Source organism: Acanthopagrus latus, chromosome 10 (assembly GCF_904848185.1).
Source record: "Acanthopagrus latus isolate v.2019 chromosome 10, fAcaLat1.1, whole genome shotgun sequence".
Lineage (NCBI taxonomy): Eukaryota > Metazoa > Chordata > Actinopteri > Spariformes > Sparidae > Acanthopagrus > Acanthopagrus latus.
The window spans coordinates 15,541,416-15,567,298 of record NC_051048.1 but is presented as its reverse complement, the minus strand read 5'-3'; the positions used below and the strand labels follow the sequence as shown (position 1 = coordinate 15,567,298).

The 25,883-nt window shown below is 40.7% G+C and overlaps 3 protein-coding genes across 4 annotated transcripts in view; all 3 read left to right on the top strand.

Moving 5' to 3' along the window:
• The window catches only part of kirrel1a (kirre like nephrin family adhesion molecule 1a), a 34,467-nt gene extending 25,116 nt beyond the window's left edge, over window positions 1–9,351 (top strand). Inside the window, exons 11-16 of one of the 2 annotated variants that reach the window (XM_037113237.1) lie at window positions 1,101–1,317; window positions 2,637–2,744; window positions 2,984–3,111; window positions 3,435–3,512; window positions 6,674–7,210; window positions 7,292–9,351. In XM_037113237.1, the coding sequence (XP_036969132.1) occupies window positions 1,101–1,317; window positions 2,637–2,744; window positions 2,984–3,111; window positions 3,435–3,512; window positions 6,674–7,210; window positions 7,292–7,396 (1,173 nt within the window). In that variant the 3' untranslated portion in view covers window positions 7,397–9,351. Of the gene's footprint in view, window positions 1–1,100; window positions 1,318–2,636; window positions 2,745–2,983; window positions 3,112–3,398; window positions 3,513–6,673 lie in introns of both variants that reach the window. The other variant, XM_037113236.1, reaches the window with a different exon arrangement.
• A 557-nt stretch (window positions 9,352–9,908) lies between these two features.
• On the top strand, window positions 9,909–18,428 carry ndufs2 (NADH:ubiquinone oxidoreductase core subunit S2). The gene is made up of 14 exons (XM_037113330.1): window positions 9,909–10,065; window positions 11,037–11,140; window positions 11,679–11,869; window positions 12,875–12,995; window positions 13,388–13,500; window positions 14,059–14,133; window positions 14,275–14,352; window positions 14,458–14,543; window positions 14,771–14,890; window positions 16,629–16,758; window positions 17,141–17,236; window positions 17,503–17,586; window positions 18,004–18,061; window positions 18,228–18,428. The coding sequence occupies exons 1-14, from the start codon at window positions 9,959–9,961 to the stop codon at window positions 18,263–18,265; spliced, it is 1,401 nt and encodes a 466-aa protein (XP_036969225.1). The 5' UTR covers window positions 9,909–9,958; the 3' UTR covers window positions 18,266–18,428.
• Window positions 18,429–18,671: 243 nt separating this feature from the next.
• Window positions 18,672–25,326, top strand: fcer1g (Fc fragment of IgE, high affinity I, receptor for; gamma polypeptide). The gene is made up of 5 exons (XM_037113349.1): window positions 18,672–18,874; window positions 22,824–22,915; window positions 23,485–23,532; window positions 24,405–24,428; window positions 24,561–25,326. Exons 1-5 carry the CDS (start codon window positions 18,808–18,810, stop codon window positions 24,612–24,614), a joined length of 285 nt encoding a protein of 94 aa, XP_036969244.1. The 5' UTR covers window positions 18,672–18,807; the 3' UTR covers window positions 24,615–25,326.
• Window positions 25,327–25,883: the final 557 nt, after the last annotated feature.

The window sequence follows — 25,883 nt, the reverse complement described above, 5'->3', positions numbered from 1 at the left end:
TGAATAGGTTGGTTGCCGGTGACTCTCAGAACTACATATATCACCATTCCCAAAACAGCATGGCTGCTTCAGCATGGCATACTGGACCCTCGCTGTTTCATCACAGTTTGGTTAGGTTACTACTTGGTTAGGTTAAGGAAACCTTTCCTACGTCAAGCTCACTACACTACACAATTTTGTCATCACGTTTGACAAATGTAGAGGTCTCCTGGGTTTGAAGGCCTGTTTTTCTTTTAACCACTAGTCTACCCCGACCTCTTCCCAATGCGTACTTGTCACTCATACTGTAAACAATTTCACCTGACTTGCTCTATTGCTGCTGTAATAATACCTATGGCCAATAGAGGTCGCTGCCTAACAATAAACGGAAATAGGGATCGTCATATGCTGCTTGCACAGTGGACCTATATAGTCATTTTCAGGCTGCTTACCATTATATGTATTTTGGATTTGGGACATTACAATCCCTTAAATCATGACAACAGAGAAAAGGGGTAAGGTGGTAAGAGTAAAAAGTCCCTTTCTTTCCAAGAGGTTAAAAGTATTGATACTACTCTCACACAAATAAGAAGCTAGGCTAGCAGCTGCTTAGGCTAGCATAGCTTTGCACAAAGACTGGAACTGGCTGCAAACAGTTAACAGGGCTATATAGAAGTAATACCGTGTTCATTTGACCTGCACAAAACAATGTAATGTAAAAAAAAATTAAAAATCTGTAAATGTAAAATGAAATAAAATCTTTAATTACATGTGTGATTTTACAGGGAGTTACATGTTCATTAGTTAGCTTTAGAGTTTCTGCTTGGAGGATTTTGTTAGCTTTGGACAGGGGCGTGCTAGCTGTTCACTCCTGCTAAGCAAAGCTAACCGGCTGCTGACTGTCGCTTCACAATTAGAATACAAATGTGAGAGTCGAGTCAATCCACCTGTCTAACACTCAGCAATGTGGAGAATAAACTAAAATAAGATTTTTCGAATTTTAATCGCAAAATAAACTTGTACTATTATCTGATATATTCTGAATGAATGATATTTTTAGCACACAATTAGCGTTTTAAGTAATGGTGATGTAATCGAATATGGCCTCCTGTGTGCTGCAGGTGTGGGCGTGGAAGGAGAATGTGTGGGAGAAGGAGAAGGGGACGCTGCTGGAGAGGTACACGGTGGAGCAGAGCAAACCGTCAGCCGAGGGCGGCGGCGTCCTCTCCACCCTCACCATCAACAACGTGATGGAGTCGGATTTCCTGTCCACCTACAACTGCACGGCCTGGAACTCGTTCGGCCCCGGCACCATGATCATCTCGCTGGAGGAGACCGGTGCGTTGTATTCATTTGTCATTTCGAGTTTCATTTGACAGGGACAGAGTGCAGTGGTATCATCAGGATACCAAAATGGACTTTTAGTTTGGAAAATGCGCCAAATTAGGTATCACAACATTTCTATGTCAAAAGCTCTTGAAAGGTGAAAAGGAAAAATTCAGTATCTGTGTATATAGTGTGTCTGCTAAATGCAAAGAAAGGGTGTAATGGTGTGCCGATATCTTAGGTGATGTGATTGATTGTCTGTTGTCAACTCTGATTGGACAGTTGTGTGGCTGTTTTCTAGGTTTTTAACCCTACTTCTACTTCATTTTTAGTTTCTGATACTTCCTGTCAGATAATGATATATTTGCATCTTAACCACAAAGAGCTCTGTGCTTTACTGCCTTGTCTTTGATTGATGTTTATTTCTAGTGTCTTTTTAGGAGAATATTAACTGTAAAAATATTCCCTGAAGAATCGGGTTCATGACATGACACGTTTGTCTAAGACTTTTTTTGGAGTGCGAGAACTTTGTAGTAATGTATAATGATATTGACACTACATACTTGTTTAGAAAAAGAAGGATGCAAAAGTGTCCGTTGCTGCAGCACCTCTATTCACTGTCTGTCTGAGCTATTTTAGTGCCTGTCTTTTTAAGGACCCCCTTGACAAGATCCAAGTCTGCTCTGATTGGTCAGTTCTCATAGGCCTGAGCCCCAGTGTTTCCATATCAGCTCTGCTATTGTTTTTGCATCCACAGTTCTGCTGAGGGCTATATTATTGGGACATCACAACCTCACAGAAGATCTGAAAGCTCATTTCTAATTACAGGCTCCCTGCATTTATCTGTGGATTTAGCGTTTTGATACTTTCACAGTATTTCTAGCATCATGACCTGTTCTGTTTTTTTTTGTTTTGTTTTTTTTTAAAAGGCAATGGCAACATGGCAGTCTCACTTTCTGCAATATGGAGTCTTTAGATAAATGGGGAGAAACTCCCAAGCCTGAGAATATTTCTCAAACTCGGTCATTATTCACACTCATTTATCAGAAAATGAGGTGACACGTTGTGCTTTGGGACACAGAAAATATACAGTTTATCTGCTGTTATTGACATTAGACTTCAGATGGATCTAGAAATCCATATATAGCCAAAGGATTCTATTTTGACAAACAGATGTCTCAGTATAACTGTAAATGGGGTCACTCTTGCATAATTGAGGTCCATAAGATGTCCTTGTTACATTAAAATCTAGACTTTGGAGATGTGACAGACATTTGAACTCTCTCTCTCTCTCTGGCTCTCTGTTTGTCTCCCTCGCCCCCTCATTTCAGAGGAAGTCCCAGTGGGGATAATAGCTGGTGGGACGGTGGGCTCTACCATCCTCCTGTTCATCTTTCTGCTGGTCCTCGTTCTTATCTTCTACCGGCAGCGCAAAGGCAGTGAGTCATACTCTTCTTATGCTTAACGCATACAGTGCAAAGGCCCAGTCTGCATGTACACTAGAAGTTGTAACACTTTCTAGACGATTATGGTGTAAATGCTTGTCAGTCGACCAGACACATACAGCTTCCTCTCCGCCGTATGGATGGAGGTCCCCTCTGAACTTGCCCCTCCAAGCTCGTGAAAACACAGATTCGCGTGTCCAGCTGCATTCAACCTTGCCGTGTTTTGCTTCCAGGTCGGCGCGGGGTCACCCTGGGTAAGCCCGACATCAAGGTGGAGACGATAAACAAGGAGACCCACAGCTTAGAGGAGGACTCCGGCAGCGTGTCCACAGCTTCGCGCATGGTCAAGGCCATGTACTCGGTGAGCAGCAGCGGGATATGTGTGCTTGGGCCGGACACTGTTTACACAGCCTGTAGTCATAGAAAAAAAAAAACTCAGATTAACTCAATAACCTCTCCCTACACCACACTGTAACTTTATGCCTAAAAACAAACTATGTGCTTTCCCCTGTAACTGCTCCTTTTAACACTTTTAATTCCATTTTCTCTTTTCCTGTCATACTCTGTTGCCTCCTTCCCTCTTTCTGTTTTGTTACGGCACCTTCTCTCCTCCTTTTTTGTTTTTTGTTTTGTTGTTTGACGGTTTAGTTTCTCCCCTCTGTGTCCTTCTCTCCTTCCAATCAGCCCTTTAAGGATGACATAGAGCTCAAGTCTGACCTCCGCAGTGACACCCTGGACACCCGTCAGGAGTATGACCTAAAGGTGAGTTCACACAGAAACACTTGCTTGTATCGAATCAAGGAGTAATTTGTCTTTAACGTGTAAACAGATAAACCTTTCTTCCCTTCTAAAAGACTCAAAAATGACATAGCACTGCGAAGGGTTACAGTCACATGTATAGAAATAGGTGGAAAACACAGATGTATTGAATATAAAGTCAAAATCAACAAACCATTGATAACAAAACAATGCCAAAGTCAGAGGGAGGTCTTGTGGAGTCATGCTGGAGCAAGGTTTCATTCTAATTATACCTCAAAGGGCTGTAAATATCCTAATCATTACTGACATGGTGACTCTGAGTGATGACTTTCATCGAATGATGTACCGTGTTTCTTCTTCAATGAAATGATGTTACCTAGGATGACACTAAGAGTACAGAGTTTTGTTTTTTTTTTAGTTTTATACTATAAATGAAGCGATCATTCATTAATGTATAATCCCACCAGACCATTGATTGATCTAAAAATGTTTCCTTTGCCTTTATTTGTTATAATATGCAGGATCCCTAATTATGAATGACTTTTTGCAATCTGAGCATGGTGGGCAGGGTGACACTTGGTACAGGAACTCAGTCAGTTCAGGGAACTCGTTATCCTACAGAAGCCCTGAGAGTCGAGTGAACATTTTTTTCAAAGACGTGAGAAGCAAAACATTTTTTTCACATACTCCTTTTGTCTTAAACACAAAAGACAACAAACAAATTCAGAAAATAGATCATCAGAATTCTCCTTTTCGCCTTTCCCTCTCTGGGCTTTCTGCACAGTACCATTTTGCATCTTAACACAATAGACACATGCCTTTGGCCCATGGTCCAGTAGTAGCTTACAGTTTTGGCGCTTCGCTAGGAAATGTTTGGGCACCCTGTGCATCTGAATTTGCCGGCAGAAGGCAAAGAAAAAAGATATTAACTATTTGAGCAACTAAGTCCCAGGCAGTCTAAACTGGATAATAAAATGGTGCTTGGAGGACCAGTAGAGTTGCCTAACAGGCTGCTTCTTTAATTCACATTTTCACATTTTTGTTTTGTAGCTGCACCTATAATAAACAAATGAATTACCTCATTAAACATCCACAGTTCACACAATTGTCAGTTGTGTCAATTGACACAGTTAGTGATGAAAGTATTATTAAAGGGTTTCAGCAGCTCTTACACCTTTTGTTTGAGTGTAATTTTATGCAATAACTATTATCTTCTACAAGAGCATAGCCAAAGAGGCTGGGCCCTGTTGTTAGCCAGCCAATATGACTTATTTGACTTACAGATACCACGACAGTCCAGTTAAAACAATTCCACCTCAGCATCAGTACAAAATCTCCTCTCGGTGCAGCTGTCGAGCCTCAAGATAATTTAGACCTCCTTCCGTCCTCTAGTTTTCCTCATTCAACTGTGTATTAGGTCTGTGTAGATGCTTTTTTGGCATCAGCTGCTTTTCTCCTCTGAGCAACACGTTGGCTGCTAAAAGTAAAGTCAAGAGAAACAAAGCATTAAACTCATTTCTCAAGCCAGGCAATGATCAAAAACCATCGGGTTCACAGTCTACTTTGGCACAGATGTGTTTTGCACTCATGCACTGGTTTCTTGGAGGCCCTTTAAATGCATTGTTAGTGTTGCAATCAATATCTGTGGGAATATTGAAATAGGATATTTAAGACAAAAGCGGTGCAGTCGACCTTCCGTTAATTGCCGGAGCTCCTTTGGTCTTCTCTGCCCCCTCGCTCTCAGTCCAACTGTGGAGGCTTCTCGGATTACTTAGGAAGTTGGCTCACTCATCTTGAACAGATCCAAAGACAAACTCAAATTGGAAAGAAGCGAAAGAGGATGTTTAGGTGTACCCTGCCCATTCAGCTGGCATGAATGATTTATACATTTTGACACCGCGGGGCTGGGTTTAGGTGATGAATGTATTTTCACGCGTACTGCTGCCAAAATGTTCCGCTGATACTCCCCCCCATGAATATTTTGTGAGGGCAAACACACCACCCCTCTAGCTGGAGTGCTGCCTTGGATCGCTTTGAAGAAACACAGACATGAATCCACCCCAGGAGGTGGTTAGATCACCCCGACAACAGCCTCAGCCAGACTGTTTTTTTTTTTTTTTTGTTCCCTTCCTCGCCGCTGCCTGAAGCACCAAAGCAGTGAAACGGAGTTGGTTGGGGGTAGGAGTGCGAATACGTGAGAGACAATGAGATGGCAGAAACATGTCAGAAATAATAGCGGAGCGTCATTAGAGCAGTCAGCAGGGGGTGTAGTGAACAGGGGGAGCATCCTCTCTGCACCCAGACGATCTGGGATCATTGCTGCGTGTTGGCAGGGATCCACCCTGCTGGAGATGCCGGGAGTAAACTTAAGAGCTTAAACTCTCGACGGTTTTGAGGGGAAAAAAAGGACAAATTAGATTTTTCCTGATTTTTCTTGTTAACCTGGTCAAAAAATGAAGCTGTTCCCTTGGTTGTTTATCAAAAAATGGGATTTGAAAAAGTTTGAGAACCTCTGGATGAGAGCCAAACATTTCATTGCTGGTGTGAGCAAGACAACACGATTGCAATTTGAAATACATGTTCTGCACTGGGTTCAGAGAGGAGGGGAGAAGTTTTAAGACAACAAATCTTGTGAGAGCGGTGGAATATTAAATCATCCGACTTTGCTCAGTGTTTCTCAGCCTTTCTTAGCCTCAGGTGTGCATTAACTACAAGTTAGCGATAACGCTAACTGAATAGAATCCGCTTTATCGCGCATCACTAATAATTTTTAGAGGGTGCTCTGGGATGCCAGTCTATTCTGCATATCTTGATCTGCATAGATTTCTGAAAAGAGACTAAGACCTTGATCTCCAGCAGCTGAGTCACACAAAAAGACAGCAAACTGCCCTCACAGCATTATCTTAATGAAAGTGAAACTGGACGCGGAGCAGCTCGAAACACACTGTTCACCCTGACCTCTGACCATCCACAAGAAAGAAGATTTCTCTCGTGGGATCATAAAGGAACACAACGTTATTATAATAGAATCTATATGCTGGATTTCCTCCCAAGTGGACAAATAATGATATATTCTATGCAAAATCGTTTTTCAAAAACACCCTCATTATTTGATTTCTTAACGCTAACTCTGTGTTTTCTTTTCTCTCCACCTTCCTCCTCAGGACCCCACAAATGGCTACTACAATGTGCGAGCCTCCACCCACGATGAAGGCCGCCCTGCATCCCGCTCCACCATGCACTACTCTGACTACCGCTCCCCGACAGGAACACCAGGGGGAGCTGCATCTATCAGCAGCAGTGCCGGCGGCTCAGGAGCCACGGCCAGCGGAGGGGCACCCGGTCCTCCCGGCCCCCTCACTTCCCCTGGCCGCCCCCAGGCCTGCTACGACCCCCGTCCCCCCTCCAGACTGTCCCACATCAGCTACGCCCAGTTCAACACCTTCACCCGTGGGGGCCAGAGCCAGCAGCCCCCAGCTAACCCTCCCCCTGTGGCCAGCGATTTCCCAGGGGACTGCAGCCTCCTGGACTCCACTTCCCAGCTGGCCTACGATAACTACGGATACCCTTCGCATTACCAGACCTACCGCATGGGTTTCGCCCCGTCCAGCCTGGCCCCCTTGGAGGCCGGCCCATCCTATGAAATGTACGGGGTGGGATCCGGGGTGGGACCTGGGGTGGGACCCGGGGTGGGACCCGGGGTGGGACCCGGGGTGGGATCTGGGGTTGGGAGCCCAGGGGTTGGTGTGGGTCCCGGGGGTCCTGCCCCCTCGGGATCAGAGACTGGACTGGGGAAGTACGGCAGCTCCACTCGCTTCTCCTACACCTCGCAACACTCTGACTACTCCCACAGCCGACACACACAGAGGATGCAGACTCACGTGTGAGACAGAGAGACGCATAAACACCTCACAGTCTTAGCAGAGCATGAGGATGCATCTTATAAATAGTGTCACACCTAAAAACACACACACACAATCCTAGATTTACACACACATTTTCACACACCAACATGACCTATTGAACACAAACAAACACAAAAACATCACACACACACACACACCCATGCACAGAGTCAGAAGACCATGCCCATGAGACAGGGAGGGTATGAGAAACACAGAGGCACGGAGAGAGTGAAATAGACGAGTGGAACAGAAGGAGTTTTAGTGAGACAGGGAAAGGAAATTCCACACAATTTTGAATTCCCTCACTCCCAATGTGTTTGTATATCTGAGCTCTGAAAGAGCGGACGGCGCAAGTCACAATCAAGACTGGGAAAGAGAGCAAGAACCAGAGAGAGGACGAGAGATCACAGATCTTTGGAGCCCTATAGCTTTTGCTATGAACTGACTTTGTAAATGATGAGAGAGAACGTCTTAAGACTGTCAAATATGGTACACCCTGATCTGGAGAAACCTCAACCAAGTGGAAGTCATTTCTGGCCGCCATTTTTAAACATTTTTTTTTTCTTTTGCTTCATCATTGAATTTGACCACTGTCTTAATCAGTGACCATAGAGCACATATATATATATATATATAGTATCCCATAAAGCCCTTCTGTACAGTGGTACATGCCATCATGCCTGTTAGGCAATGTGGGGGGAGTGTGTTGGGGCTGGGGCGGGGTTGGGAGGGTTGTCATCATTTTGCACTGCATCTACAGTATTCATGCTTAGACGTCCCTTATCTATATCTGTGTAATGTCTTCTTTTTATTTGCACACCAGACTAGAGCTTTGTATTCTATTTTTTAACATTACAGAATTATTTTTGTCAATGTAAAACATGTAATGTGTATGTATGGACCAAAAGTTTGAACGTGAGTGCACATAACTTGGGAGTTTGCCTGGGCGATTCCACTGAGGAAGAGTGAAGCGTTGTGCCAACAGCAGGAGCCTGAATTCAGGACGTATTTCACACAAGAAGGGTTTATCAGTGTATAAAAGAAACCTAGTGCCAAGTGTTCATGTTGTTCTTCACCTTAGACCATGTATATGCAGTAGAAGCTCCTTCTATTGGTGACTGTTGCTTTATAAACCAGGCTCGGGGCCTTGAGTCATTCCCAGACATTTTCGTAGGCTGGAGCCTTTTTCTCTGAGCTCTTAACTCCAAGCCTGGTGCAGACAGAGAGAAAAACACAGATGTTGGGTTTAGAACTGAGTGGCCTTATAGGGGAACATGTCGTACATTTCCATTTTGAATCATTCCTCATTGTCTGTCTGCCAAAAACGGCCAGAGGAGAATGTGTATGGAGAGGTTCAATGAAGGCTTGTCCACAATATTGACATGTAGTAGTGTATGACTGCGAGTGCGTGGGCGTGCGACTGTGTGTGTGTGTGAGAGAGAGAGAGTTCAAGAGGGAGTGTGTGGGCGTTTGCGCGCACATCGATTTGTACAGTGTGTTTGTATAGACGTGTGAATGACTGCGTGTGTATGGGAAGCATACTGTAAACATGCGGCGCCCGACTCGAGTGTGCGCGCGGCTATTGTATGCAAGTCACTGGGTGAGTGCGTGAGCGAGTGCGTGCGTGCATGTCTGTGTCCAAGTGTGCGAGTGTGTGTGTTTCAGTATATGTCCATATCATTTCTCTCACAATCCTGTTACAGTACTTTTATACCTCTGGTAGGACTGTATCCTGTATTATTGTGTCTTTGAATTTAGAAAAAAAATCCAATGTTTATCTTATTGTACTGTTCTTCGTAGCAGAGAAAACTGTTCAAAAGATGTACAACGAACATTATCAAACTCTCATTTTTTAATTTCATTATCTTCAATATTTTTTAAAAATGGTATGTAATTATTTTTCCACAGTATTACATAAATAAAAGCACTGTTTTTTATATAAAGCAGACTGTGTTTTCTTTGGATAGATAGGTCAAAATGGACATGTTCATTGTTTTGACATGTGGAGATTTATATGACACGTCAATTTTAAGAAGTGATTAAATATATACTTAATATCACACGTTGATTGAATTTACCCATGTTTCTTCGTGACAAGGCAAAGCATGGGCTTTACATAGAAACAAACAAGTGACAGGTATACTGTATGAGTTCAGGGTCTTTTGAAGATCTAAGTTTTCAATAAAAAAAATAAAGTACATCAAAATAATGTTTTTTTTCTGTTTTTAATAGTTTGATTCACCATGTTGTTCACCTGCTTTGACGATCCTTATCACGAATTGTTCCATTACTTATCTTATACGTATTTATTATTTATCATATCTTATATTTATCTTATACGTTTACATTAGTTATCTTATTGATCTTATCTTAAACTAATTTAAAAGCGAGAAACAATACAAAGCATGCAAGCCGGTGAGAGTGTGTTGATCCATCATACCGATAGGGGGCAGACGCACACGCTGTACACGTAATGCGACTGTAAAAAAGCAGCAGAATATACGGCTCTACGTCATTGGCCAGACTGGTTTGCCGACAGCCAAGATGGCGGCCACGATGTTGAGGTCGCTTACTAAACTAGGACGTCCTTCAACAAAATTGATATTAAGCAATAATTTGCTGAGCCCTGGCTGCACTGTCCTGCAAAACAGGTAAGCTAACAAAAAGACAAAACGCGACGCTTCGAGTGACTGTTACATCGCCAGCCGTATTAAGTTGCACTCCACATAAACATGCACACAGAAAAGCTAACGTTAGCTAAATGCTGAAAAAGCCGATTTTGCCTTTTCAATATAATCCGAGTCTTCTGCCATAATCTCTACATTGTTTCTGAATGATAAACGTCATGACAAAGCTCAAACAACTATTAATAATATAGCAGTGTCATTAAATCTGTCGTTCGTTGCAGGGTAGGGTAGGTTAGCTTCCCTGCTGTCAAGTCGTTACGTTACCTAAGATGTACCTGTTAGCTTTTAGCCAGCGTGTGTTAGTGTTTACCATACTAGTTTGATTAATCTTTGTTGCTCTGAGTGAATAGTTACATGGAAATGGCCAAAAGTCAAGAAAGCATATCTATTGATAACTGCTTACATTCAATAAAAACAACGTGTGGGTATTGGAAATTGTCTTTGTCCCTTCCTATCAAGCCAAGGAGACTTAGAAATGTAGGTTTGTTATTGACGTGTTTCAACGCAGTGGATTCACAGCTACGTGACTTAATATTTCGTATATCGCCATGCTTTGCGATGTTGCAACAGTTAGCATTAATAACTTCAGCTTTTTTGAAAAAATAGAAGAAAAAAAAATATTATTAATAATAATAATAATAATAATAATGATAATAATAATAATAATGATAGTCCCAGTAGGACCTATATCTATCCTCTGCATGTTTACGTGACCAGCTACACCTGATTATCGCTTGTCAGGTTGGCAAGCTTTATGTAACCCAGATCACCACCCTCTCCAAATGTCAGCCTAAATAAAATGAGATTATAGCCTGTCAGGCACCAACCTAATCCTCATGTCGCTGCCACTCAGTGGTCTGAGTCGGATAGAATCTGAAGGCCTGCAAACACAGCTTTAACTCAGGTGAAAAATATTTTTGTTGTCTTTTGCACAGGCAGAAACAATGGCAGCCAGATGTGGAGTGGACAGAGCAGACTGCTGGGGCAGTGATGTACCCCACTGCCATGACTGAGAAATGGTCTCCACCCCCCTGGAATGGTACCATCCACACACACACACACACACACACACACACACACACACACACACTGCCACACGTTTATGAAAGATTCTTTCTCTCTCCCGCTGGTCCTTTTTTTTTTTTTTTTTTTTTTTTAAAAAAAAGCCTCTATTGATTTTAAAGGAAAGGAAAATGTAAAATGCCAAGTCAGTGTAAAGTTGACTAATATATTTATGAATACAACATGTCCGCTTTGCTTTAATAGGGCTAGAAGAATTAAGTGCTTGAGGGTCTGCCTTTAAATATGTGACCAAACTGAGACAAATTTTACATTTTACACAATTTTACACAGCACACTGGATTTAACATGTGGGTGTTTTTCTCATACATTGGGCAGGTCATTCTATTGGTTCACTCGGCAGTGGATAATTCTTTATTTTCAATTATTAATTATAAACGTGCACAACTGCTATTCTTATGATTTCAGTTTTTGGAAAACCACATAATGAACATTACTCAGCTTTACTCTGAACAGTTTGATTTAACTGACCCTGTTCTGTATTGTCCTCTCTGCAGACAAAGATCCTCCTGCAGAGAAGGATGTGTCCAACCTGACCATCAACTTTGGTCCCCAGCATCCTGCCGCTCACGGTGTGTTGCGTCTAGTCCTGGAGCTCAGCGGAGAGTCTGTCAAGAAATGTGATCCTCACATTGGCCTGCTTCACCGTGGCACAGAGAAACTCATTGAATACAAGACCTACCTGCAGGTATTGAACTGCTTACCATATCTGTAAATGGTGTTTCTTTATTATTTAATTCATATTTATTAAGTTGTGACATGTAGAGGTGTGGAAATTTCTCGATTATAAGATCGCAGTTTGGGAGTGGAAGATTCTGCTTAGACAGAGACAGAGTTTCCAGGTTAAATTGATTGCTGATGAAGCTGTGAAATTACGTTGTGATGTTGTTCTCATGCTTTGAATAATGGGCAGACATTAGGCCACCGCTATATTAAAGGGAGACCAATGCCAGCACCAAGTGATTTTAAAAAAACCCACCCAGGATTTTCAGTGTCGATGTCTGGGCATGTGTCGGACTTTTGGAACTTGCTGGGAAACTTGAACTGAATGAGACAAGCACTGTCTGTAATTTCTGACTCACAACAATCACAAACCACATTAGCCGATTTCAGCTGAAGTTAACATCTGCGGCCATAAAGTATTAGAACTATTACTGCTAGCCTAGGTTATCAGCCGAGGTTTTAGGAAACACTGTCAACTGTACCATCCAACTCTGAGAGAGAGGTCTTGCAGCAGAGTCATGTCTGTGATGTTTGCCAGTGAGGCTATGTGAAAATATTTTTGTAGATATATTGTCGACTGTTGTCTGATGAATGAATAGCTCGTACTACATAGAGGTTGTTAAATCAGCTAGTGTAGAATCTGGGGTTCTCTGCTTTGTTTGACCAGGTTAAGGAACAGAGCAGTTGTGGTGTAGTCCAAGGACAGAACATTCATTACTACGTAACGTCTTACAAAATACTTGTTATTTGTGTTTGACACAACAACATACTGTGCAGAATGAACACTACATTAGATGGATTTAATGTGTTAAAACTAGATTGTTCGAGTGATTGCCTCACCACCTCAATTGAAATTGACTAAAATAAGCTGTTGTCAGAAAATAATGCAAGAGGACCTTTATCAGACTTGCATCATTCATGGAAACCCCTTGCCTGATAAAATTCAGTTCCTCTTCTTTTTATACAACAGGCTCTGCCCTACTTTGACCGTCTGGACTATGTTTCCATGATGTGTAACGAACAGGCCTACTCTTTGGCTGTGGAGAAGCTGCTCAACATCAAAGCTCCACCGCGTGCAGAGTGGATTAGAGGTACACATCAGAAATAGTCAGGATGTTCTTTAAAGGCCCTCTGATTTTTATATAGATATATTTTTTTATGTGTTAATGATCCGTCAGTGATAAGAGGCTTCCATGTTGCATGTTATTTTGATGTACTGTGCATATGGAATTACATAGAGCTGTTCTGTGATACTGACTTTTAAATTGTGTGACTGGAATTATGCATTAGAATTATACACATGTACCAACTAGTCATCAAATCAGCTGCATCTAATAATGGTCTAAAGATGCCCATTTAAATATCCCAGTTCACCACATAGTAAAAATATGAACACATTTGTGCAGCTGGAACCAATAGAATATGTGTTACATATTGAGTTTTTGTCATCACTGATTTAAATGGTTGTGTGTTGTGTTCACAGTTCTGTATGGGGAGATGACTCGCATCCTTAACCACATCATGGCCATCACCACACACGCACTTGACATTGGCGCCATGACCCCCTTCTTCTGGATGTTTGAGGAGAGAGAGAAGGTTAGGAGTGCCAGTGCATGATGTCATGTCAAGTTCCTTAATGATGGAGACTAGCCCAGAGTAAATGATAGAAACCTCTCTGTATAATAGAGTTCAAACAGATAACAGAGGTGTTGAATCCTTTCCAGAACAGTCCAGCCTCAAGAAGGTGGCATTTATTTAATGGCTGTTGTATTAGGCTGTATTAGCCATCACTAATAAACTGGCAACAGAGTGTGTATTCTGAGGCAGAGGTTAAAGTTTTGCCACTAATCTTCAGGGTATTAAACAGGAACTGACGTGCATTTGAAAAAAGTGTGAAACATATATGCTGAAATATTCAGTCGTTGTTGTAAGTTTTTCATGAGCTAGCTTTTTGCTGATACAAGTACTTTGACTCTTTGACTTCCAGAATCAGTGTGCCCTCATTAAAGGCATAGTCAAACACCCTGTAAAGTGACCGAAAGACAGACGCTGAATAATTAGCAGTCCCAAAAACAAGACGCAGGTTCAAGTCAGTTATCATTTAAATGTTGACTGCTGAAGTCTGCTAATGGTGGGACCCTTGTTTCCTCTCAGATGTTTGAGTTTTATGAACGAGTGTCTGGGGCCAGAATGCACGCTGCATACGTCAGACCTGGTGGTGTTCATCAGGTGAGAGAATTCAATAAATAATGCTCTTCTTGTGTCCAAAGAGTATGTATCAAGCATTTGACATGTGGATCACGCATCAGTCAGTTTATGATAAAAATGAGCATTATAGATAGAGTGCTAATGATCTTAAATGTGTTGCAGGATATGCCCCTTGGCTTGATGGATGACATCTATTTGTGGTGCAAGAATTTCTCCATTAGAATCGATGAAGTAGAAGAGGTGAATGACTAAAAACTAAAGCTGTTTCAAAGTTTAAAGCTCTTAGAAAGATAAAACAGCATAAGGACGTGTTGAAATATATCTGAATGTTCAATTTTGGTGCAGATGTTGACCAACAATCGTATCTGGAAGAATCGTACTCTTGACATCGGGGTGGTCACTGCTGAGGAAGCCCTCAACTATGGCTTCAGGTAACCCGCTAATGAAAGTCAAAGGAACCCCATTTTCCCTTTAATTGCCTTTTTATGACATTCCTAAGTAATTTGGCGCCACCACATTCATGACAAGCCTTCAGCTAGTAATATTAAAAATATTAAGTTCCATAAAAATGTGACAAAATTAAGAATGTTAAATAAAAAAAATGTTTGAGAAGCAAGACTGTGTAAAAACTGTGATATTTATCATTTCTCTCTTCCAGTGGAGTGATGCTGCGTGGGTCAGGCATCAAGTGGGACCTGAGAAAGTCTCAGCCTTACGACAAGTATGACGAAGTGGAGTTTGACGTTCCTATTGGAATCCGGGGAGACTGCTATGACAGGTACAAGACAAGCAAATGGGTGTCATTATTATTTAAAGATGCATTTAGTTTTGTTTCTATGTGTCTCCACCAAATTTAGAACGTGCAAGCTGCGACTTGTGACGTGAGATAATGTCCTCATTCAACACACTATTGAAAGGAAACGCCATATGTGCAAACCATGCAAAGGCATATGACGAAGATTGAAAGACTTTGTGTACAATAGCTATACTGGCACAAATATAACAATAATACCAACTTTATTTATAGAGCACTGGAAAAAACAGGGTCAATAAAGTGTTTGACAGAGCACAAGCACTCTGGAAGATAATATAACAGGATAATAAATGCTTTACATTCAAGCCAAACTAGGAAATGTTAAAACAAGAAGGCACAAGAAAGGAGGAAAGAGAGAGCTGCAAATACTCATCAATTAGTCGTTAACTGGTACTTAATAATAATAATACATTTTTAAACTGTGTGTGTGTGTGTGTGTGTGTTTGTATGTGTGTGTGCGCGCGCATGTATGCCTGTTTGTGTGTGTTTAATGTGAGTGGAAAAAAGAATTTCCCCTTGAGGGATTATAAACATCCATCCATCCATCCATCCATTATCTGTACATTATATGTACGCCGCTTAATCCTCTGCAGGGTCGCGGGGGCGCTGGAGCCTATCCCAGCTGACTTAGGGCGAAGGCAGGGGACACCCTGGACAGGTCGGGGGATTATAAACAGTATCAAAAAATGTTAAACGTATTAAACACATTATTTAAACATTGAACACTCTTGTGAAAAATACAATATTTGATTTGCAGTCGAACCACTGTTTTATAAAAGCTGCATTGAACTAACATACAATTCGACAGCGAGTATCCCAAATCATTTAAACACTGAACTTTTAATGTGGCATTATGTCTAGAATGCCTTTTATGGCATTATGGGACAACCATATGTAAATAAATCATAGTTTATGTGGAGACTCGGCTGGTAGTGTGAATTTATGCCGCTGGTTAAAGATTTTTATTGAGTCAGAATTGGCAGCGCCTTCTGTCCAGCACAGTTCACTTCGTCTTCATCATACAGTCTGAGAAATAATTCAGATTGAGTTGTCAGTGCTGAACTCAGTCCAGTTAACCAAAGATCTTCAGAGTGGAAAAATTACCTTCTGTGTTTCAAAGGATGTGCACACAGCTTGTGTTCTGTTGGTGTGATATATCTGTCACCAACGATCTTTACAGAATGGGTTGACTCAAGGCTTTTTCCAGGGTTTGGGCGGGCTTTTTGAAAGTTATTAAAATTGAGGGAAACTATCAAGGCATGAATAGATAGGAGTCAATGGAGTGTTCATTGACTCCTATCCTCCTAATGGAGTGGAAAGTTCATTTGTTTTTGTTTTTGTTTTTTTTGTTTTTTCACTTAGCGTGTATAAATGGGTTAAGTTCCTCTGAGCCCCCCCCACCACAGCACAACTGAAAAATGTCCACACATTCAAGCCCCTCTCTCTTTCTAATTCTATGAGCTTTTCACAAGCCTGCTTGTTCTCATTATAGAAATCTCAGTGTTCTAACAATAATTAACCTTGATCCGAGTCTCATGCTGTGCCATATTTGGTCCTTGAATTTGAAGGAATTGGGCCTCGAAAGTCCTTTTGAAAAAGTCCTTGAATTAGATGTTTAAGAAGATATGGTAACCCTGTGGTTTTCTGATGCCGTGTCATCAGTATCTGTAGCTTACTGCTATTATCCGGATGTGTGGTCCAGATATCTGTGCAGAGTGGAGGAGATGAGGCAGTCCCTGAGGATCATGCACCAGGCGCTCAACAAGATGCCAGAAGGAGAGATTAAGGTGGATGACGCCAAGGTCGCCCCACCAAAAAGGTCTGAGATGAAGGTGAGCCGTGTGAAGAGCCTTCGTCTTTTCCTCTCAGTATGTCAGATGGTGTTCGAAAGCCTGCAGGATATTAAATCTTTAAAATTTCATATTTCCTGTCTGGGTTTCCCCCTGCACTTTATCACTTCTGTGTTTTAATTAAATTTTAGTGGTGTCACTAATTTGTCTTCACACTACGTTCTTTATATAATTAGGCCAGTTCCGCTGTAAAACGCACTTTAATTTGGCCCCCCTCGAGGCTTGAGATCACCTCTAGTTCACCTTTCTGTGTCAGTTTCGCATTTCAGTCAACTGACGCACATTAAATTCCCTGTAACTCTTGTGTGCATCCTTATCAAAGCGTCAGCCGAGACATATCCTGTTTTTGTGCTTCTCATTCTAGACCTCCATGGAGTCTCTGATCCACCACTTTAAACTGTACACAGAGGGCTACCAGGTCCCCCCAGGAGCCACATACACAGCTGTGGAGGCACCCAAGGCAAGACCACTCACAATGTGTACAATATTTGGAAAAATTCTGTATAATTCTGACTAACCCCATGAAGTTTTAATCTGTTGTTGTCCTCATAGTTTATCATGTTAACCTAACAAACAAAAGTCTCACTTTGTGCGACTCTGTAGTTGTTTAGTATACAGTACGTTCTTTTGACTCCTAATTAACCGGGAAGCCTTTGTAGGCCTCCTGGGAATTGTGATGTAATATGCTTACTTGGGTGTATTTGTGTGTCTGTGTGTCGCTTGCAGGGAGAGTTTGGTGTTTATTTGGTATCAGACGGCTCCAGCAGACCCTATCGCTGCAAGATCAAAGCTCCTGGATTCGCTCACTTGGTGCGCACTTAAAACTTCACAAGACACTGTGAAATATTAAACACAGCGGGTATCAATTATTCAGCACAGTTAACGGCTTGTCCTCAAGGCTGCTTTTACTTTATTAAGGACGTTTTATAAAGTACTATAGAACCATTTTTAAAAGTGTACAGAACCCTCCCTCCCCTCTCTCTCTACTTCCTGCTCATCTCTTAGCTCATGGGTACATGAACTGCTGTTTAACGTAGTCAGTTGAATTTGGTCTTCTAGGCTAAAAAATGTCTTTAAAGTTGCATAAACAAACTATTAGAGCAGTTAGTACATTAACTTCAGGCTATAATCTCATGAATTATGAATATTCACTTTTATAAGAGCTCATCTGCCCTAAATAGTAGTTGCTGGTCTTCAGAGTGTTCATAAATGTTATCTTCTTTCTAGGCTGGTCTGGATAAAATGGCCAAAGGACACATGCTAGCTGATGTGGTGGCCATTATTGGTAAGAAAGCAATTATTTTTCAAGAATCAAGCTTCCAGAAAAAAAAAAAAAAAAATCTCCTAAGTGAATCTTGTGAAGATGCAAATATATATTTTATTATATATTAATAATATATTATTATTATAGCTTTTGTATGAAGTTTACTGAACCTCTTCTTCCTCCTCAGGTACACAGGACATAGTGTTTGGTGAGGTTGACCGTTAATGTGAACGTTCCAGGAAGAGCAGAATTCATTCGTTCCACTCCACATCTGTTGGTCATATTCTCTTCCTGTTCGCTGTAGTGAGGCTTTGACAGAAAACTCTGCTTATAATCAATGATGTACAATGTCCAAATAAACCTAATAAATATTTTATGACTGAACAGAGAAGTAGCATGTTGTTTTTCACTGTCACATCGGCATGGGGTGATGAATAAGACCAGAAACACTCTTCTTTTTCAAATGAATCATTTCCTTGACTTCACTGAAAACATGAGCGAAAATCAAGTATTAAAGCTGACAGCAGAGACCAAAGCTTCGCTTGTATGTCCTTCCTCTGGTTTGGTGTTAGAAGGGGAGGGGTCTGATGAGATCTGAGAAAAATGGACTTAGAGCTCAGACCACAACTTCCCCTCTTGGCTGTGAGGTAAGCAACATCGAGTGTTTTATCAGAGCGCAGAGGGAAAAAAAACCACCCACAATTCGACGTGTTTGCTTCTTTGCTGGTCGTTTAAGGAGCCCAGTCAAGTTTCGAGCCTGTTTCACCATGGTCTTGTGTGGCAGGGGCCCGTTACTGATGGCATTACCTCTCTGGCTGAGTTTTGGCCAAGCTGGTGAGTTGTAACCTTAAATTGGGTATACTTAAAGTTGTTTAGTTTCTCTAGGTTTTGTTCAAATGCTTCTGAATTTGAAAAATAACATCAATGAGATACAGTAGGATCGAACGGAAGCTATAGTGTTGCGATAGAAAAGTCCTCAGAGTGAGGTTTCTTCGATTAGATTAGACACTTCCTCTCTGTAGAACTCACCCAGACCAAATAAATTGCTGAAAATACTACTTCTTGATCATGACGGTTACAGGTTTACAGTGTTGACGTTTCTCTGACTCTTGGCCTCATTCCTGTCAGTGTAGGCAACCGAAATGTAGTCACCACATACGAGTTCCTGTGAAAAGAGAAGCTGACCCCGTCCGCGCTGTGGCTGCTGTGCGTTGCCACTTCTTTAACTACCGCTCTTGGCTCTCACACACCCTGCTTCAGACAAATAAGTTCAGTTCATTAGTTACGTGTCGGGTTCCTGATTATATCGGTTTGCCACCATAGTTTGTTTTTACTGTATTTATCAGTATATATACAGGATGTACTACTACTAATGTCAGGGAGATAAAGTAAACAAGTGAACAATAGTTAATTTTAATGTAAACTATGGACATATAGTTATCCTTCAAATTCAGTTATCAAAAACTTAAACTGCTAACAGCAGCAGATATTTTAATGACCAGTCATTTAAGTTGTTTTTTTAAAGCAAAAATGCAAATATTTAGTGGTTTCTGCATCTCAAATGTATATAGTAATATAAGGATCTAAATAAAGTAGGTTTTGGATTAATGGCGCCTGACATTTCTTGCGGTGTAGGAAAATGTCATTGGCATTTTTTTTCACTTTTTGCTGACATCTTCTAGACAAAATTATTAAACTATTAACGAACAGTTGTAAATGTTGCAGCCGTTAGCAGCTCCAATAATAATTTCTTGTGCTGCTCAGGAATTCAACTGCTCACTACTCAGTGTCCAAGAGATGTTACACATTAGAATGTTCCATTTTAAATGCAAACCACATCCCCAATACAGATACTTTTAGTATCCGTCGTCTGCAGCACAAGGCCGAATAGTGTGTACAATTTTAAAAGCAAGGACACTTAGAAAAGAGGGTGTTTGTACGCACTCCTCTGTATTTCTTGTCTGCTGGCCCTCGTCTAGGAGGCATGTTACATTTTCAAGGTCTAGCCTTGAAATGTAATATAATATACTTTTCAATGCAATAAACAGAACTGTACACACACACACCCGACTCTCTAAAATTGGTATTTTATTAACCAAATCATACAGTCTACCTCAAATATCATATAAAAAACACAAACACACACTTCTTTGAAAGTGCATGGACATCCACTTGTGAGCCTCCATTCGTTAGAATTGTGTGTGTGTAGCTCATACTGATTAATGGGCTGGGGACACATTCTGGCATATTAGTCACACTTAAAGATCACACTATCAGTTATTTTAGGTAGTAACAGTCTTTGCAGTTTCCTTTAAAAAACCAAGCTGTGCGTGAGTTGCGGAAACCAGAGGAGATCTCAATTCAGATAATAGACCGCGTCTCTCTGGCTCCCAGGCAGCGGTAACATGTACAGCTGAGAAGAGGGGGGTGAATTTAATGTTTTCACTCGACTTTACAGGAGAATTATCCATCCATAACCCACTGGACAAACATGTCTAACAATGTTTTTTTTTTCCCTTTTTTTTCCCCCCCAAATTGTGGTCATTGGAATTGACTGTTACTCTGAAAAGGAGACCTTATTTGGAAGTAACTCTTTATAAGGAAAGCGATCATGTGGTCACAGATATCAGGTAGTCTGACCCATTTACTTGAATTAGGTGTGAGAGGAAAGAAAGAAAAGGTGAGATGTTCTTGTATCCAGTGTAAGGAGGCAAAACATTAGAGTTTGATATGTTACTTTATGTGTTCTTTCTGTATAAACACCTTTGTCTTCCCGAGTTGGTGCTCAAAACTCTCTGGGTCAAGGTGAATGGCTCAGCTGACCAAACCACATTTGTATTCTATAAAGATCTACTTTGATTTACAGTACTGAACACTGTCACATAAATAATAAAACACACATCTAGGGAGTCTTATAGGTTTTCAGTGGTTATTTACAATGAGTCAATCAATTATGCATTAAAAATGTATCAAGTAAATGAACATGTATGAGAATGATTACTCTCTATAAATGTACTGTGGAGGTAAGTCAAGTTGTGCTTTTGAAAGACTTTCATTAGTGAATCTACTAAAATGTTCTTCTTGTTATTAAATGTTTTATTACGTTTTTATTAATTAAAAAAAAGAAAAAAACAATTCAAATTGAAGACCAGTTAAAGAAGTCCGTCACTCCAAAGAACTCTACCTATTGTCGGGAAGCGTAAGACGGTGCTTCTCTTTTCATTGCATCATCACCTCTCTCTGCGCTGGATGGCCCTCAGATGTTTGCTGCATGGCACAGTGGCCCTAAACTGAAGAGAAGTGACTTTCAATAAGTTGTTATAAAGCAGAAGAAAATTTTGATCGAAGACACATACACAAAATAAATAGCAAACAACATGAAAAAGATCACAGTTGGGGAAAAAAAATGAACTTATATTGGATGATCATGGTATAGCTTTGATTAGTGGACCTCAGACACTCAAATTAACATTTAATTACTTGTAATTGCAATCATTTTATGGATCAGTTACTTTTGCTAATTATAACGAGTCTATTGAAAGGAAGGGTGGAAAAGGAAATTGAAGACATATATAAATCTACAATCCAGCAGCAACAGAAAAATATTTTTGCATCATACTGTACAAATCCAAAAGAAACATTCTCAAACAACCATGCACTATTGGTGCCGACCCACAGCCGATACATTCCACAGATGTTGGCTGCATATTTAGCAAATTTGATTAATCAGTCACAGTAAATCAGTCAGTGAAGTTCTTTCTCTGCTGATTGAAATCTCTTACCCAAACACTCTTCAGTGGGAAGTGACTCCTCTGCGCTGCCACTGAATTTGAATTCCCCCGATGTGTAAACCTAAAGTACAAATATCTGATTCACCCAGACTGGACATGGTAGACTTGGAGAGACAGTCACATTATCGCGGTATCCACATGATATTTGTCCCTACAATGACCGCCTTTTCTGGTTCTTCTTCTGGTTGCATAAACAATAATGTTGCAAAAAAAAGAAAAGAAAAAAAGAAACAGGAATAGAAAAGCAATCATCTGTAAAAGCATGTCAACCTCCATGTAATCCTGTCACAGCAATTATATTCCCCAAATAGTTGTTTTAATGAAATAATATCTTATTCTCTCATGCGCCATGCATGTACTTATTTAAAGCCCCAGCTCCTCCCTCAGGTGTTTTCATTAACCCTGCAAAGGCCTCGTCTATGCGTATGTGCAAGATCACTCAATGAGTAATTTCGCTGCGAGAGTCCAGAGGATACGTGGGCAGAGTGTTTGTCACATGTCACCCATCATAGTAATTCTATGTGTTTACTGATTAAGTTGTCATTTTCGCATGTGTTTTCATATCAAAGAAATGGCATAAATTGTCACACCCCATTAATTACTCTCCACAAACTCAGTAATCACTATTTCAGATAATACATAATTTGCTCTGCACTGTTGCTGATCATTTCTCAACTTCAAGTGTTGACGCTGTCAGTTTCTCAACCGCCAGTGAAACAACGTCGTCACTGAGAGCAGCAATCGTCACGCTGGATTTTGTGAAGTGGGACTCAAAAAAATGGTTGCCCCCCCTCTGTTTTGCCCCTAGCAGCAATGAGAAGCACAAGATGAATTGCAGGGTAAAATTGTGGATTAATGAAGCAACTGAAAGGAGACGAAAAAAAAAAAAATGGATGAGTCTTTTTCTTGTGATCCCTTAAAATGAGTTGTAACTTGATCTGCTGTTATTGCGCTTTGGCTCCTGACAAAGTGTTGCGCTTGTGTTTCCTCAGCCGCTCTTGCAGAGCCAGAGATCTGCTACGTGCTGGATGGCATCCTGTTCCTGTATGGCATCATCCTGACGGCTCTCTACTGTAGAATTAAGGTTTGCATGCTACATATTTGCCTCACCAGAAACATACACGGTCAAGAACTGAACATGAACAAAATACATGTATGTCACCATATGCAATTTATCTTTTTTTATTTTTTATTTATGGAACTGAACCTATTTTGCATTGTCTGATGAACGACGTTTTTAAATGTAATCAGGCACATTACTGATGTCCGGGTGAAGAATAGGGTGTCGTCTGCAAAATAAAGCATTCTACACATTCAGAAAGAGAGCAAAGAGTTAGACATCTAAAATTTTATTTTTAGACTCCATGTATGTGAGATTATATTCCTCTGCTGCACGTACTGGACATTTGGAAAAAAAGTGTGTGCACTGGGAGGCATTCACAATAATGGAATATTTTACATTTGCCCCCCCAAAAAATAAAACACAATTGACAATCAGCTTGTCTACATTTTACATTCTACAATTAATGTTCCAAGAACGTGGAGTTCAATCTTCACCGACGTAGCAGCATATTCTTATGGCCAGTAACCTGAGTTAATTAACAATAATACAAGGTCAAATTGAGAGTACAGTGAGTCCTGTCTCTTTTACAGGTCTACAATTCTAAGGAGGCTGAGGCTGTGAAAGTAAAGGCCAAGCAGGTAAGATTAAACACACACAGCGCCATTTTGACCGAAATAGGAACAAATACGTGACACATAAGTCTAAAATGCATGTGAGGGGGTTAGCGGAAATGCAAACAATTGACCACAGCACAAGCCGGAGTTTCAGTAAACAGACCAGGCAAGAGAGAGCTCATCTTGTGGCTAAACTATTCTTACTAGTCAACTCAGTGGGCATACAGCGGCAGTTTTTTTTCCCCAGCTGCCCAGTAATGGCAGCTGTCTGTGGCGGGTTAGTTTATTCTTACGGCTGTGCTCTGAAAAGTTTTTGATTTCCTGACACCACCACAATGCTGTCACATCACAGACCAATGAAATGCCCTTACATATATATATATATACTTTCAGTTATCATGCTTTCATTGGTAGCTGCCTGCAACCAAAAGCCCCTTTAAGTGCTAATTCAAATGACTTAAGGAGCACAGCAGCTTTAACAAGATCGTTCTCGTTTGTCCAGTCGTTTTCATGGTACGCATGCTCTGACATTTGAAACTTAACTTGCTAAGCCTGCAGAGACAGAGATTTTCCCTTTCTTTACAAGACCACTCTACCTGCTGATTTACTGCTTTGCATATTTTTGTCTATTATTTCCTATTAGCAGCCGCAAACTACGCACCATCCAGCCCAGTGTGAAACACACCAGCTCACACTCTTGACTGTGTAGACTCTGTGGCTCGCTGGCTTGCGGCACTTCTCATAAAGCTTCCCCTTTTCCTTCCTCTTTCACATGCGAACCCTGTTGCAGCCATTTACCGGGGAAGAATAAGCACTTCTGTTTGATTTCAAGTCACACTGTGTAGTTTTCCTTCACTTGCACTATTTCTAATGTTGCTCTTTTGTACCTCTGACAGAATGTGGAAGAGGGCATCTATACTGTGAGTACTGATCCTATGAATGATGTCAGAATAGTGCTTAAATTATAATTTACAGTAGTGCAGTCTGATTTATTTTTTCATTTTTTTTTTTTTCATATTTTTTTATTTTTTGCCCCTCTATTTTCCTCCCAGGGTCTGACTCCTCACGCCCAGGACACATACGAAACTATTGGCATGAAGAAGTAACGTGGCGAGCGAAAAGTACAAGGCGGATGTTTTCCCCTCTCCTGTATTTAAATATTGCATTTCTTTCACTGCTTTTATTTTAGGAGGGTTTGAGGTTGTGCGCGCCAGTGTTCATTTCCCTTTTGCTTTTGTATAATTTATGGGAAGTTAGGCAGTACAAGACAGAAACAGGGAAGTCTCAAAAATGCTCACCCTGGTCGGTGGAAGGTATTCTAGCTGCTATGTTGCACATATTTAATTTTTATGCAGACATATTTTGATACCTGTGGTGCTTCACAGACATTTCCTATTGTTATACATAAGCTTTAAATAAAAGATGAAATAGATATTACATTTCTTGTGTATAGCCGAGTTCTGTGCTTGAATGCTGACCGGCACTGACCCCCCGCAACAGTCTATCCACTCTTCTTCTGCTTTCAGGCCATCTGAATTATGTTAATCTTTTTATATAGGAAGACTGTGAAATGTCTTATAGAATCAACTTATTTTTTTCTCATTTACTCATTTATCTCAAGTGGATTAAATGTGAAATTTCATAATTTTTTTTGTACCACTTCAGAATATATATAAGCTACAAGTTCTTCTGACTTGAAGTCTTTTGAATTGAAATAATCGGTTGGATGATTGTACTGTACACATTTTAACCAATTTGTCAAAAATAAACTGAGACCCTTCTTTTTCATAGTTTGAATAAAACATAGGATGGAAACTTGTTGTGTGTCTTCAGTACATTTTGAGATAAGTCAATATTGTGTGCTTTTACAATAATGAAAACATTGCCAACCATTATAAAGGTTCGTAGTGGATTCACACTTCCACTTCAGCAGCATTGCTGTACAAATGTGGCATCTAAATCTGTTAATTTCAGTTCTGGAATTCCAGTTGAAAGTGTAATTCTATGGGAACTGGATTGTCATAAGGTACATAAACTTAAGAATTGAATTTCTACTGAATTAATATCCAGCTTAGAAGAAGTTTATTTTTCTTCTGAATAATTTAAGCAACCCCGACACTATTGCTTCTTTTTTTTTTTTTCCTTTTTTTTTTTAAGATTGCAAATAGCTCCAAAAGTGCTCCAGTTTTGTGCCAGATGGTAGATGGTGAACGTAGTTACAGTAAAGCCACATGGCCAGGATCATGCTCTACAGCAGCCCTGAGCGAAACTGAGCAGTGTGTCCTACACACCACAGGATGGCAGTGAAGGTGTCTTTGGTGAGGACCTTACCTGTTAATACTCAAACATGTTGCACACATCACACAAAGGCCTCT

What these genes read in the sequence shown, in the direction of transcription:
- fcer1g (XM_037113349.1), top strand. Translation starts at nt 18,808, where the DNA reads ATGGTCTTGTGTGGCAGGGGCCCGTTACTGATGGCATTACCTCTCTGG. An exon ending in CTCTCTACTGTAGAATTAAG is followed by an intron (nt 22,916 to 23,484) that starts GTTTGCATGCTA and finishes TCTCTTTTACAG; the next exon opens with GTCTACAATTCTAAGGAGGC. An exon ending in TGAAAGTAAAGGCCAAGCAG is followed by an intron (nt 23,533 to 24,404) that starts GTAAGATTAAAC and finishes TACCTCTGACAG; the next exon opens with AATGTGGAAGAGGGCATCTA.
- ndufs2 (XM_037113330.1), top strand. Translation starts at nt 9,959, where the DNA reads ATGGCGGCCACGATGTTGAGGTCGCTTACTAAACTAGGACGTCCTTCA. An exon ending in CAGCTGTGGAGGCACCCAAG is followed by an intron (nt 17,237 to 17,502) that starts GCAAGACCACTC and finishes TGTCGCTTGCAG; the next exon opens with GGAGAGTTTGGTGTTTATTT. An exon ending in TGATGTGGTGGCCATTATTG is followed by an intron (nt 18,062 to 18,227) that starts GTAAGAAAGCAA and finishes CTTCCTCCTCAG; the next exon opens with GTACACAGGACATAGTGTTT.